General features: G+C 43.2%; 1 protein-coding gene across 1 annotated transcript in view; it reads right to left on the bottom strand.

The window, feature by feature from the left end:
• STMND1 (stathmin domain containing 1) overlaps positions 1–11032 on the bottom strand; it is a gene marked incomplete at both ends in the record, with an annotated part of 30773 nt that extends 19741 nt beyond the window's left edge. Inside the window, one exon of the mRNA XM_080710719.1 lies at positions 10952–11032. Coding sequence (XP_080566845.1) covers positions 10952–11032 — 81 coding nt within the window. The remainder of the gene's footprint in view (positions 1–10951) is intronic.
• Positions 11033–13529: the final 2497 nt, after the last annotated feature.

Here is a 13529-nt window from a genome sequence, read left to right as displayed (position 1 = left end):
ATCTTGCTCCGGTTGGAATGGCAATCATCAAGAATGAAAAAAGAAAAAAAAAAGAAGGAAAGTAAAAAAGAAAAAAAGAAAACAAAGCTAATGATAGGCTGGGGAAAAATGAATGGTAGGATTACTGGTAGGATTGTAAATTAGTACAATGAATATGAAAATCAATATAGAAATTCCTCAAAACACTAGGAATGGAATGACCCAGCTATACTACTCCTCAGTATCCAAAAGAATTGAAGTCAGAATCCCACAGTGATGCATGCACACCCATGCTCATAGCAGCCCCATCACACAGTCAGTTATGAAGGTGTTGGTCAGCAGATGAATGGGTGAAGAAACCGCGGTGAATATGCACAGTGGAATTTTACTCATCCATAAGGAAACCAGAATTTCATTAATTGCAGAGAAATGGATGCCTAAAAGTCAAGGGCTGCATGTGGAAGCCAGAGAGAAAAAAGGAAAAAAAAAGGCCTCATGAAAAATAAAAAAGACCACTAGAGAACTAGGCAGGGGGTTGGGAGAGTGAGGAGAGGGGAGAATCGGAAGTCCAGGGCAGGAAACAGACCAAATAATGCTCTGTGCATATATAAAAGTATCACTGTGAATCTTGCTATCATTTACAATGACAGTGCACCAAGAAAAAAATGTAGAAAGGAAATTAAATACTGGCACATGTTACAACACAGAAGATACTTGAAAACACTTTGAGAAAAAACATTCACAAAGACCATTCGTGTTCAGAAGAGACAAACATATGGAAATAGAAAATAGATTTAATGGCTGTGTAGGCTCAGAGTTGGGGTGAGGTGAAGGAAGGAAGGATTGGCTGTGTGGGGGCAGTCATGTCTTTCAGAAGGGATAAAAAATGTCTAAAATTAGATTGAGGTGACGGTTGTCAACTGTATGCTTTAATCAGATGAGCTGTGTGGTATATAAGTTATATTTTAATTATATTGCTTTCAAAAGTAAAGTTTATCTGATTATGTATTAAATGATGCTGTGTTTCTATAGCACATTTCCCCATTAAAAATATATTAGAGACATTTACCTAAGTCTATCTCATCTTAATTAATGAGGGAGAAGAATTGTTTGACAAAGGCATTGTAGTCCATTATGTAACCATATCCACATTTATTTAACCCATCATTAGGTTATTTTATTTTATTTTATTTTATTTATTTATTTTTTGGTGGTGGTGCTGGGGTTCCTGGAAGCCCTTCTATATCCGGGCTACACTCCCAGACCTATTTTTTATTATTTTTATTTTTGGAAACAGGGTCTCTTAAGCCAGCGCGGCTGGCTTCGAACCTGCGCGATCCTCCTGTCTCCGCCTCTCAAGCGCGGGGATTACAAGCATGCGCCACCACGCCTGGCAGGTTATTTCTAACTTTTCAATATTATGAACACTGCCGGAATAATGTTGGTGCAAGTACGTCCTTGTGAACTCCTCCTATTGTTTCCTGAGAAAAAAATCCCTAGATGTATGTAGATGTGCATTGTCTATTCAAGGCTATTTTTTCCCACAGTTCGTTGCTTGTGGAGCGCATTGGAGTTAGTAAACCACTGGCCCTACAAGTACTGGCCCAGGTGAAACTTTTCATAGTCAACACTGCAAAAGAAGAAAAAGAAAAATCTAATGAGTTTTTTTTTTAATAAAGCTACCATAATTCAGCATAAGGAACTACCATTTATTTTGAGAGGAAGTATACTTTAAATAGTAATATGTCAGGAAAAACTTTTCTCATGTTCCCTGCACCCTGTCTGCTCTCTCCCAGTGCCACCTTCAAGTTTCCCCACTTCTCATTTCAATGGATGCTACCAACCTTTTCTCCATCTAAGACACAAATACCAGAGGAAGTTGCCTTGATATTCCCAGAAGAGACAAGGACATACTATACTTCCGCTGAGCATTGTCTTTGAACAATTCAACTTCTGTCTATTGACTTTCCTTTGTTGGTGCAATGGGTGCTCTTCTTCCCCTTGAATCTTTGAAGGTCTTAGGACACCTTTCTGCACTTGGCGGTACAGTCCTGCTGTTCTGTGACACAGGTTGCATCTGATCCAGAGTAGCCAAGTACTCTCTTACTGGGTGTTACAGGAACACCTCTCACAAGACGTGTTGAAGAGAAAGGGATGCTTCACCGGGTCTTGATGAATGAGTTTCCAGCCAGCAGGGAGAAATGGCTTTCTAGACCGAGGGAACACAAAAACAAGGGTATGAAACCACGTTGTGTGTCCAGGAACTGTTCTGGAGGTTGTCAGTAGGAAAGGAAAATCTTCTGTGAAAGTTAAGAAGGCTGATTATCTTTTGAATTTGCAGGAATCCTCTGTATGATTTTTCTTTTAATCCAGAAGTGAAATAAAATAATCGTCAGGTGTTTTTTTGTTTGTTTCAGAAACATCATTTGTGGATAAGTGCAAGTGATGGGCGTCATCATTAAATAGGGTACTAGTCTAGTTGGGATGAGTACCCTTGTCCAGGTGAGATCTGATCCAGCATAAACTGGTCCATGGCAAAGTAGGAGGCGGGACCAGAAACACCGCATAGGTAGGTGACACCTGTTAGCACACAGTCGACGCTCGAAAACACTCTAAGTGAGACAAGCCAGTCACAAAGATCATTCGTGTTCAGAATAGACAAATGTATGAAAATAGAAGGCAGATATAGAGGCTGCATAGGCTCAGGGCTGGGGTGAAGTGAGGGAGAAGACTGGCCATGTATGGGCAGCCATTTCTTTTAAGAGAGATAAAAAAATATCTAAAATTAGACTAAGACGACAGTTTTCAACTCTCAGAGATTCTATCTGAAGAAAGAAGGTTCCTCCTGGCTTCAAAATTAGGATCCCAAGAACCAGAGAAGCAAGAAACATTCCCTTTAGAGAAACAGACTAAAATATAGGACTGTAAACTGAGTGTGGTGGCACATGCCTATAATCTCAGTACTTGAGAGGCAGAGACAGGAAGACTGCAGATCTGAGGACAACTTCAGCAATGTAGGGAGACTCTGAGCAACCTAGCAAAAACCTGTTTCTTATTTATTTATTTATTTATTTATTTATTTATTTATTTATTTATTTATTTATTGTGTGGTACTAGGGATTGAACCCATGGGCATTCTACCTCTGAACCACATCCCCAGCCTGTTTTTTATTCTTTGTTTTGAAACAGGGCATCACTAAGTTGTGGGGGGCCTCATTACATAGTTGAGGCTGGCTGCAAACCTGCAACCCTCCTGTCCCAGCCTCCCAAGTACTGGGATTACAAGTGTGTGCCACTGTGTTCAGCTGTGAGACACTGTTTCAAAACAAAAAGTAAAAAGCCGGGCGTGGTGGCGCACGCTGTAATCCCCGCGCTTGGGAGGCTGAGACAGGAGGATCACACAGGTTCAAAGCCAGCCTCAGCTACTTAGTGAGGCTTTCAGCAACTTAGACCCTGTTTCCAAATAAAAATATTTAAAAAAAAAAAGGTCTGGGAGTGTAGCCCGGAGGTAGAAAGCCTCTGGGTTCCACCCCCAGTACCACCAAAAAAAAAAAAAAAAAAAAAGTAAAAATGGCTGGGTATCTCTAGATTTGGTTCCTGGTAAACACACACACACACACACACACACACACACACACACACACACACCTTAATATGACATATGACCTTAATATGAAGCTCTTGGTACTTTTACAGTAAAAATCATACTGAGGCTCAGTAGAAATCACAATAGCTAGGGCGCAGGTCCTGTGCAGGATATTGTAATTCAATTAGGGATTCTTGTGTGTTGGCAGGGAGATTTGCACCACTTCTTACTGTGTTTACATAAAATGATCACTCCAGCTAAACCAATACCAGTGCATTGTGTTGAGGGTTAATTAGATTGGTGGCTCAAGAATACACAGGAAAATAAGAAAGTCAACCAACTGACCAACCAACCAACCAACAAGTAAGTGAACAAAATCCATTGGGTCTGAAATATAAATTGGCACGAGGAGCAAGCAACTATGAGCATTTCTCTCTCCCCTTCCACCTGTCTTTCTTCACAGACATGGCTTCTGACCATGAGGTTCCTGCAGAGTAAGCAGGTCCAGATCAGTCTCTGCATATCACATACAATAAGTGCTATGCACATATGTAACTACCTGACACATATACTAAGGGAAAAACAGACTCTGTTGGATGATTTTCTTTCAGGGGTTTGTAGTTCATGCAGAAGGTAGAAATGAAAATCATGTTGAGAATTCTTTTCCTCATTTCCAGATGAACTATGAAAAGCCAGCGTCTTCAATGCTAGAAGGACAAGTATTTTCACAAGTTAATTTTCTTCTGCAGACTCATCATTTTTCTGGAAACAGCAAAATGCTGAGTTACACACAGGGACTAATTTTATCGTCCAATGTTTCCAAGTAGAGATCCTAAAAGAATTTAATTGATTCAATAATAGCAACAGCAGTAGCAACCACAGTGACAGAATACTCACATTGGAATTGAGTGCAAATTTGAGCTTCTTAGGGGCTGAAAAGATGGGTTTTCACAAAGACATATTCTGTAAACTATGACTTGGAATAGATTCAAAAACCACAACCCCACATGGCCTCATGATTGCTTCACCAATGCTGCTCTAGCCAGTTGGGATTGGAATCCAGGCCCAAGCAAGAATATCTACCCATTTGTGCTTGGAGAAAGTCTGCTTTTAGTAACCCAAATGTTAATCATAGCAGACAAATCACAATCTTTAAGCATCAAATAGTATACACCAGTGTTCAGTTTTCAGAATAGAAATTTAAGGTTCATTTCTTTGCAAACTAAGAACATTTTTCAGATATCAATGTGCAATGCATTTTGGGAGTTTTAACTCAATGTCATAATCTAGACTTGAGAACACACTTAGTTCAGAGACCAGAGATATTGGCAAATTAATTAAATCTATGCCACTTTGTGGAGATGGGCAACAGTGTTCTTACTCCTCCTATACATGTGGCGTTTAAATTTACACAATAAGATGTGTGTCTGCCAGGCACAGTGATGCATGTCTGTCATCCCAGTACCTGGGAGACAAAGATAGAAGGATCACAAATGTGAAGGCAGCCTCAGCAACTTAGTGAGATCTATTCCAATAATAATAATAATAATAATAATAATAATAATAATGATGATGATGATGATGATGATGATGATGATGATGTCATCTGGGGATGTAGCTTAGAGGTAGAATGCCCCTGGGTTCAATTGCCAGTACAACACACACACACACACACACACACACACACACACACACACACATCAGCATTATATAAGAAATGGCAACAAGGGTTGGTGGCTGGAAAGTTTCCTTTTTTCTTCCTTTTTTTTTTTTGGTACTACTGGCGAATGAACTCTGGATCATTCTACCTCTGAGCTTTGAGAGAAGCTGGGGTGCAATTGAAGGCACTTGGCCCAGGATATACTCGGGTAGTGACCTGAAGGCCTCTGTTGGACATCAAGGCCGACAAGGGCCCCTAGGGGTGACCTGTACTTCTTTTCTGACAGATTGTGTGGACTTTGGGAGAAATCAGCTTGCAACTGAAGGCGCTTGGCCCAGGCTACACTTGGGTAGTGACCTGAAGGCAGCTGCTGGACACCAGAGCCCTGATAGCCCTTAGGGGTGTTCGGCCACTTTTCCCTATTCCCTGTTGCTTCCAATAAACCTTTTACTCCCCTTCCTGCAGTCTGTGGGTGTCATTCTTCGCTCACCACAGACAAGAATCCTGTAAGGAAATGCCGAGTTTCGTCTCAAGAAACCCCGTTTCATCTTAAGGAAACGCCATGTTTCTTCTCAAGAAACCCCATTTCAGTACTACTAAAAATCATGAATTCCAAGGTAACCACTATAAATGAATAGTCAGCATTTTAAAAAGCATTGCTTTTTAAAATATAAAAAGGTGTTTGCTGTTTTTGTATTTTTATTTTTTGGCTGAGAGGTATTATATGTGTTCTACAACTTTGAGGAAACAAATTTGCCAGACAACTTAAAGAGAATGATTTGTTGAAGCTTCTCTGTGTGTGTGCTTTACTGGGAATTGAGCCCAGAGGCATCCTACCTCCGAGCTCCATCCCCAGCCCTATTTAATTTTTTTTGAAAGAAGGTCTCACTAGGTTGATGAAAATCTTACTACTTTTTGAGGCTGTTTTCGAATCTTTGATCCTCCTATCTCAGCCTCCCAAGTACTGTGATTACAGATGTGCACCACCGGCTTGATAGCTTCTTAAATCAAATTAGTAGCAGGTATATTTATAAATATAATTGTGTATAGGCAAATAAGATTTTTTTCTTCAAAATCTGACACTTTTTCCTCGTTTACTTAGAGAAAAGCGACTCTTGGGGGAAAAAAAAAACATTTGGGAGTGTGATTGCTAAAGGGGGCTTAACGAAGGAAACATTTCAAATAATGCTGTGTCCATGTATCCAGCTATCACTCCCAATCTCACCAAAAAGTATGGGAGCAGATGGGAACTGAAGAGAATCACACCAAGTGAAGTATGTGCTGGATGCGTCTATTACAATGAACCTCACTTTGATAATGACAATACACCAACAAAAGTATATTAAAATAAAATATCAAAAAAAGAAGTAATGTGGACCTTTTTCTAGACAATACGGCTAGGACTTTCTTACCACACGTTAAAATCCGAAGGACCCTTGGACATCACCCATTGCAACTCAACCTGTCCCTTTTTCTAACAGGGAACGGACTGAGTGATTCCGACACAAACGAAGCTTATCTACAGCCAAGAAAAACTTCCCATGGTTTTCTGATTGTTTTGTGTTAATTCATTGCCCTGTCTTCTTGGCACTTTAGACTAAGGTAGAAGTGAAGAGGAAGTCCGTAGACAGTCCTCAAGAAGTTTAATTCAGAATATTTTAAAGTTGCACCAGTAAAAAAACATAAATATTGCATGCAAGCAAACACACACGTTCGTCTCATTTTAAAGACTTTGCTGAACTCCTGAACCTTATGCCTTCATGAAAGTAGTGGAAGCATTACTATTCTGATAGCTACAGCGTGTTTAATTAATAATAATCATACCCTTCCCAGATCAGATTTCTAAAGTCAAGAGCTTTGGGCACAGAATAAAAGGTATATGCGTGAGTCGACTCTGGGTCTATTTTCAGGTTCTTTTAATATTGAATTTCCTCCTTGCAGACTGTCATTAATCTAGTTATGCTACTAGGAGACAGAACACACCAAGGAATCTGGGTAATGGGGGGAGGGCAGGCAGTTACTCAAGAAATAGTCATTAGTGCCTGGCCTGCACTGAACAATGTAGGACGCTCCAGCAATGCAAAGATGGTAAAAAACAGTTCTTGGCCTCAAGGAGGTGACAGCTCAGGACGCCAGGTGAAAATGGAAACAAATAAATATAATACAATGCTTTGCAGCCTGATAGGAGCAGGTCTGAGATCCACCCCAGAGGTGTGGTACCAGGGACAGGGTTTCTCCAGGAAAGCTGAGGGAGGAGTAGCCAGGACTTGTCTTGCATGATGGGTGACCTTGGGGAGGAGGAGGGAAAGTCTGGAAGGAGAGAGAGGCCACGTGGGGAGCTAGAAGCAGAATGGGCTCCCTGAGCAAGTCATGAGGTTAGCTTAGAATATGCATGTGGGCGGGCTTGGTGGTACACACTTGTAATCAATCCCAGTTTTCAGGAGGCTGAGATGGGAGGATCCCGGTTCGCGGACAGCCTCAGCTGCTTAGTGGGGCCCTGTTTCAAAATAAAGAATTAAAAAATAAGACTGGGGTTGTAGCTCAGAGGTAGAATGCCCCTGGGTTCCATCTCTAGTGCCGCCAAAATAAATAAATAAATAAATAAATAAATAAATAAATAAATAAATTAAGCACGGGGGAGAAGTTAGCAGGGGTCAGTTCAAGGATGGATAAGGACAGAAGCCAAGGAGTGAGGATTTTATCTTATAATCCTCCTCTTCTTAATAACTTATATTAAGCTCTCCTGTGCCAAGCATGGGTATGAGCACTTTATGTGAACTGAATTCATTGAATCCTTATAACAACTCTGTCAAATAAGTATTGCCATGACCTTTCTTTTACAGATAAGGAACCGGGGCAGAGGGAGACTGAAGACCTTGGCCAAGACTGCCAAGTGAGGGAAGAATTCAAACCTTGGTCGTAGTCCTCTTGACAGTGGGTTGGTGTGCTCACTGGGTGGGCTGGGAGCTTTGTGCAGCAGAGGGCTGGCAGAGCTAACCTTACGTTGGAGGGGCTAGTCTGGGGGCCAGGTGGAAGAGCAGAGCAGAAGGCAGGTAGGGGTGGAAGTGGAGAAAGTACTCAGAGAGACTGACTAGGAGCCCTGTACAAAAATCCCAGCAGGTAAGGACTAGCTTAGCTATAAAATTCAGGCAGAAACCCAAGAACCCTCCCAGGCTTTGGAGGAGCTGACCTCAAGAAACCTAGGAAACATGACAGCTAGATGGAATGGGTCTTAAGCACTCCATCCCACTCCAACCAACACAGTTGTTTTCAGTGATAATCATGCTATTGAAAAGCAATAATGGCCCAAACTTTGAAAAAATTTTTTGTATTAAAGTCTTATATGTAATTGTACCTGTGGGGGGGGAGATAAAATAGAGTCGGGCAACATGTTAGCACATGCCTATAATCTCAGTACTTGGGAAGCTGAGACAGGAGGATTATAAATTTAAGGATAGTCTTAGTAACTTAACAAGACCCTCAGCAACCTAGAGAAACCCTGTTTAAAAAAAAGTAAGTTTTTTTTTGTCTGTGTGTGTATTAAAAGGGGGAAAGACAGCAAATTTTTGCTTTTACAGGACATTAATGCAGCCGGGCACTGTGGCGCACACTTGTAATCCTAGCATTTGGGAGGCAGAGACAGGAGGATCCCGGTTCGTGACCAGCCTCAGCTACTACTTAGTGAGGCCCTTTGCAGTTCAGTGAGACCCTGTTTCAAAATAAATAATAAAAATAGGGCTGGGGTGTAGCTTGAAGGTATAATGCCCTTGGGTTCCATCTCCAGTAACACACACACACACACACACACACACACACACACACACACACACACAACATTAATGCATATTTTGGAAAAGAGAGGGGATAAAAGTATTCCTAGAGATTAGTCTAAAACAGTAATGAATCCTAACACAGATGACCAGAGTGTTACTCAAAAGCCCATGAGGAAGAAGGACCTTTGATCAAACATGTACCAGGTGGGAAGGAGGAGACACATGAGTTGTGAGGGGCTCAGTACAGAAGCACGAATTAGGAGCTCATCATGCCGACGGGGCTGGGAAGGGACTTGGCTTTCACAGGAGAGGGGGGCATCTTGGGTAAAGGCAGAGAGGGGCGAGGAAGCCTGTGGGGACCCAGCACTGCAAGTCCTTCAGTCTGGCAGCCCCAAGAGGAACCAGTTGTAGAGGAGAGGGAGGAAGTAGGAAGAAAGGATGGGCCAAATGAGAAGGGTTCTGTACACAGCAGGCATCGTTCTGGGCAAGACAGGTGGCAGTGTGGGAGGCAGACTGGACAGGAGAGGCTGGAAAGTCCAGTAAGAGGACGTGGGGTCCTAAATGCAGCCAGCAGTCAGTCTCACAGGGGAGGAAGGCAGAACACAGAGTTCAGACAGGCAGGTGTTCGGGGCGTGGGCTTCCCCCAGGGCAGCCTGGAGTCTCCGCCTTTACTAGACTCTGGCTGGCTTTTCAAAGAGCCCAGCAGGCCTCCTCACCTGTGGCAGGTGTTGTAACTGCCACCCGCTAGGGTCCTGTGCTGCCCGCGGGAGCAAAGCCTGTATCTGCAAACTGTAGCTCTACAGATGCCCTTTAGCAAAGGTGTCCCCAATCCTAGTGTGCCGGGCGCCACCGGTTCTAGGGAACCGAAGTAAACGTGTTCCTTTTTACTCCTCAAAGCATGATGTGGATACTCCTCTGAAGTGGACCCTGGCTAGTTCTGTTTATGGAATGAATCTTGAGGGTTAGAAAAGACAAGAAACCAGGGAGGACCTCATTTCTGCTACAACCAACCCACCCTTCCATGGCCACTCTGGGAAAATTCCCCTGAATGTCTTCAGAATTAGAGGGGACTGGGGATGGAGGTGCAGCTCAGGGGTAGAGTGCCTGTTTAGCATGTGAGAAGTTCTGGGTTCCCTCCCCAGCACCATGCCAAAAATAAATAAATAAATAAATAAATAAATAAATAAATAAATAAAATAAAATAACAGGGGATGCAACATTGAGGAACGGTACACTAGATTCTTCTCCAGCTCTGCCCTCAATCAAGCTGGGCCACATGGAGCAAGCATTCCACCTCCCTGGGCCTCGGGGTCCTCCTCATCTAGGAAGCCGGAGGACGCAGCCAGGTGCTGGCTTAGCGCTCCTGCCGCTGCTCTAGCTACCTCCCCAGAAGTAGATTTTGCATGGCAGTTTCCAGGAACTCCCAACCTCCCCCTGAAAATACTGGCCAACCTTACTCCCTGCAGGACAAGTAGGGTTCTGCCTCTGCCCTGGGGCGTGAGGGAGGCTGAGACTACAGGGATTGCAGGCTCTGGGTCAGCCTCGGCAACGTAGTGAGACCCTCAACAACTTAGACCCTAATTCAAAATATACAAGAGAGAGAGAGAGAGAGAGAGAGAGAGAGAGAGAGAGAGAGAGCGCGCGCTGGGGGTGTAGGTCGGAGGTAGAATAACTCTGGGTTCAATTTCCAGTACCCCCCAAACCTCTCAAATAGACAAACAATACCCCCAAAGTCTCTCAATAGTGGCCCCCACATTACTGAGATTGCAGCTAAATTCTGGCAGAATAAAGTTGCCCCCAATCGTCCACCCTATTATCCTTTCAAAGCGGGTCGACCTCTTGCAGCCCACTACAAGCTGTCTCCAAGCCTGAGGCTCCCCAGGCACGGCTGTAAGTTTGCTTGTTCAACTTCACCACCACCACCACCACCATCATCATGACTGTTGCTGTTACCTGGGCTCCCTCCTCCCAGCCCTTCCTGGGCGCACGCCTGCGTCTCGGGTCCTCGGCGGGCTGGGATGCACCGCAGCCCATGCTGGCTCCCGCCCCGCGCGCCGCCGCCCCCACTTGTGGGCCTGGCAGGCGGCGCTCGGTGTCTGGGCAGTTGCCTGGAACTGTTGCCACAATAAACCGCGTCATGCAGACCTGGCACCTGGGAGGCGGTGAGATTTTGTAAGTGAAAACTAGGAGACTCGGGGCGTCTCAATCCCAACTAAGGGGCAAATCGCAGTTCCCTTCCCTGCACAGTCAGGGGAGGGCAGCCCCTGTGCTCTGCCTGGCTGAGTTGGTTTGTAAAAGATAAAGGAATCCAAGCATCCTGCGGGGACATTTTCCGTTTCTTATTTACGTTTCTTATTAAGGCTTTGAAGACTCCTCTCACTTGCAGTGGCCACAATAGCTCAGAGGGCCAAGTCACAGGGCGACCTCAGAAAGGGTGTTCACATGAAGGGAAAGCCACGCAATGAAGAAAACCAGATGCCGAGGACCATAAACAGTTCAGCAGCTGCCAAATGGATCATGCAAATTATTTTTTATGGAAGGTGCTTTTTATGAGCCGTTCAGCTGTAAGGAAAGTACACAAGCATGCCTGTTTCTTACAGAGAATTAAATAAAAACGATATAATAAAAGGGGCGAGGAGGGTCACTCAAAGGAGCAACACGTTTGTCTTTCCTGCATTTCTTTATTTTCACCTTATTTTGAAAAAAAAAATTTTTAGTGATTGGGGATTTATAAAAGAAGGGGATCTTAGAGAAATACTCGACCCTTCATTTGACTGGCTGCAAATTTCAGCTGGAGAAGCTGTCCCCAAACCACAAAAGGAGTTTGCTATGCAAGGGGCTGGGATGAGGATCCAGGTGGCCTGACTCAGCCCTGCTTCAGATCCAAACAGGAAAATACAACTAAGGGTTCTTGGAAATGTAAAAACTCTGGGTCCTCCCAAGGAAACTAATGGTCAGCTCTGTTAGAAGTTGATTATTTACTTTGTAGCATACAAACGCATTCTACTCTCCCTCCCTCCCTCTCACTGCCCCAGTGATGCTGCTTGTGATTATCAAAATTTAAAAAGAAGCCGGGCGTGGTGGCACACTCTTGTAATCCCAGCATTAGGGAGGCTGAGACAGGAGGATCGCAGTTTGCTGGATGACCTCAGCTACTTAGTGAGGCCCTTTGCAACTCAGTGAGACCCTGTTTCAAAATAAAGAATAAAAAATAGGGCTGGGGGTGTAGCTCGGAGGTGGAATGCTCCTGGGTTCCATATCCAGTAACACACACACACACACACACACACACACACACACACATATTTTGTTTTGAAAAGAGGAGATGAAACTCAAATCGAATCATTATAATTTCAGAGCGACAAACATTGAAGAGAAATGAAGAGTGGGAAAGAGTTAAAATGGTGTTTGGGGAACATCTCTGACAGTATTGATTCCTGGGCACAATACATCATTCTGTAGGTTTTAACAACAACAAAAAACAAACAAACAAACAAACAAACAAAAAAAAAAACTGGGGGATTCTCAGCTAGAATATTCCAATGCAAAGGATACCTATAAAATATTCTTGGGCAAGTTTAATGTATGTTTGTAGCGCTGTAAGAATGAAATGCTGTGCACAACTTTTGTTTTCTTCTAAGGCTATCTGTGAACAAAGCTGGCATTAAAATGCGTTATGCAGCTATTTATTTGAAACATTCTAGAACTACAGCCCAGAGACCTAGATGTTAAACAGAGTCATCATTACAGTTAACTATGTTGAAACAAAGGTACAAAATAGTCATACTTTGGGGAGTACGGGTGTACGTAGACCACCTATTAATAGAAAATGTTAAATCAACACTTAAAAAGATAAAGGGAAACTGAAAAAAGGAAGAAAATGAAGGGGAAAAACTAAGACAAAGTCCATTATGTAATCGAGTATAGAGAAAAAGAAACACTGTCCTCATTTCACGAAGGTTTTTTTAGTCTGGGAAGACCTTTATGCAAAAATAAATAGAGGTAGAAGCAGTTGCTACACCACCTTCTTGTCCCTCTTCCCTGGTAAAGAAGGGATTTCTGTAAGTCAGGGTACAGGAGAAGAGAAAATCCTTATTTTCCAGCACCCAAACTCTGGAGTCTTTTCCCTCTCTCTCTCTTTTTTTTTTTTTTTTTTTCTGGTACAAAGTTCACCCCCACTGGAAGGAGAGGAACCAGAGACTGGGATGCATGCCGCTGTGCCCTGTGCCTTGGGGACAAGGGGTTTCCGATTCTCTCTGGAAAGCTTTCTCATTCCAGACTCTGAGCTTTTCTAGGAAGTGGAAATCAGATAAATCAGTTCTGGTTCTCATCCCAATTCCCCAAGTTTGCTAGCATCCTTCCTATGAATAGAGAAATGACATGCTGACTTTTATTCCCAAACAGTCCCCAACTGACTAATTATTACAGTAATAGCTGACATCTCGAGTGCTTGCTAAGGATGATGTAAATGAGGGAGGCTGATGGCTAGGTTGGTATTTCTGTTTTATCAGCCCTTTACTGGTATAAAGCA

Source organism: Muscardinus avellanarius (genome assembly GCF_963383645.1).
Source record: "Muscardinus avellanarius genome assembly, chromosome: 14".
Taxonomy (NCBI): Eukaryota; Metazoa; Chordata; class Mammalia; order Rodentia; family Gliridae; genus Muscardinus; species Muscardinus avellanarius.
The sequence above is the reverse complement of the archived record's forward strand: the minus strand, read 5'-3'. Positions and strand labels throughout refer to the sequence as shown.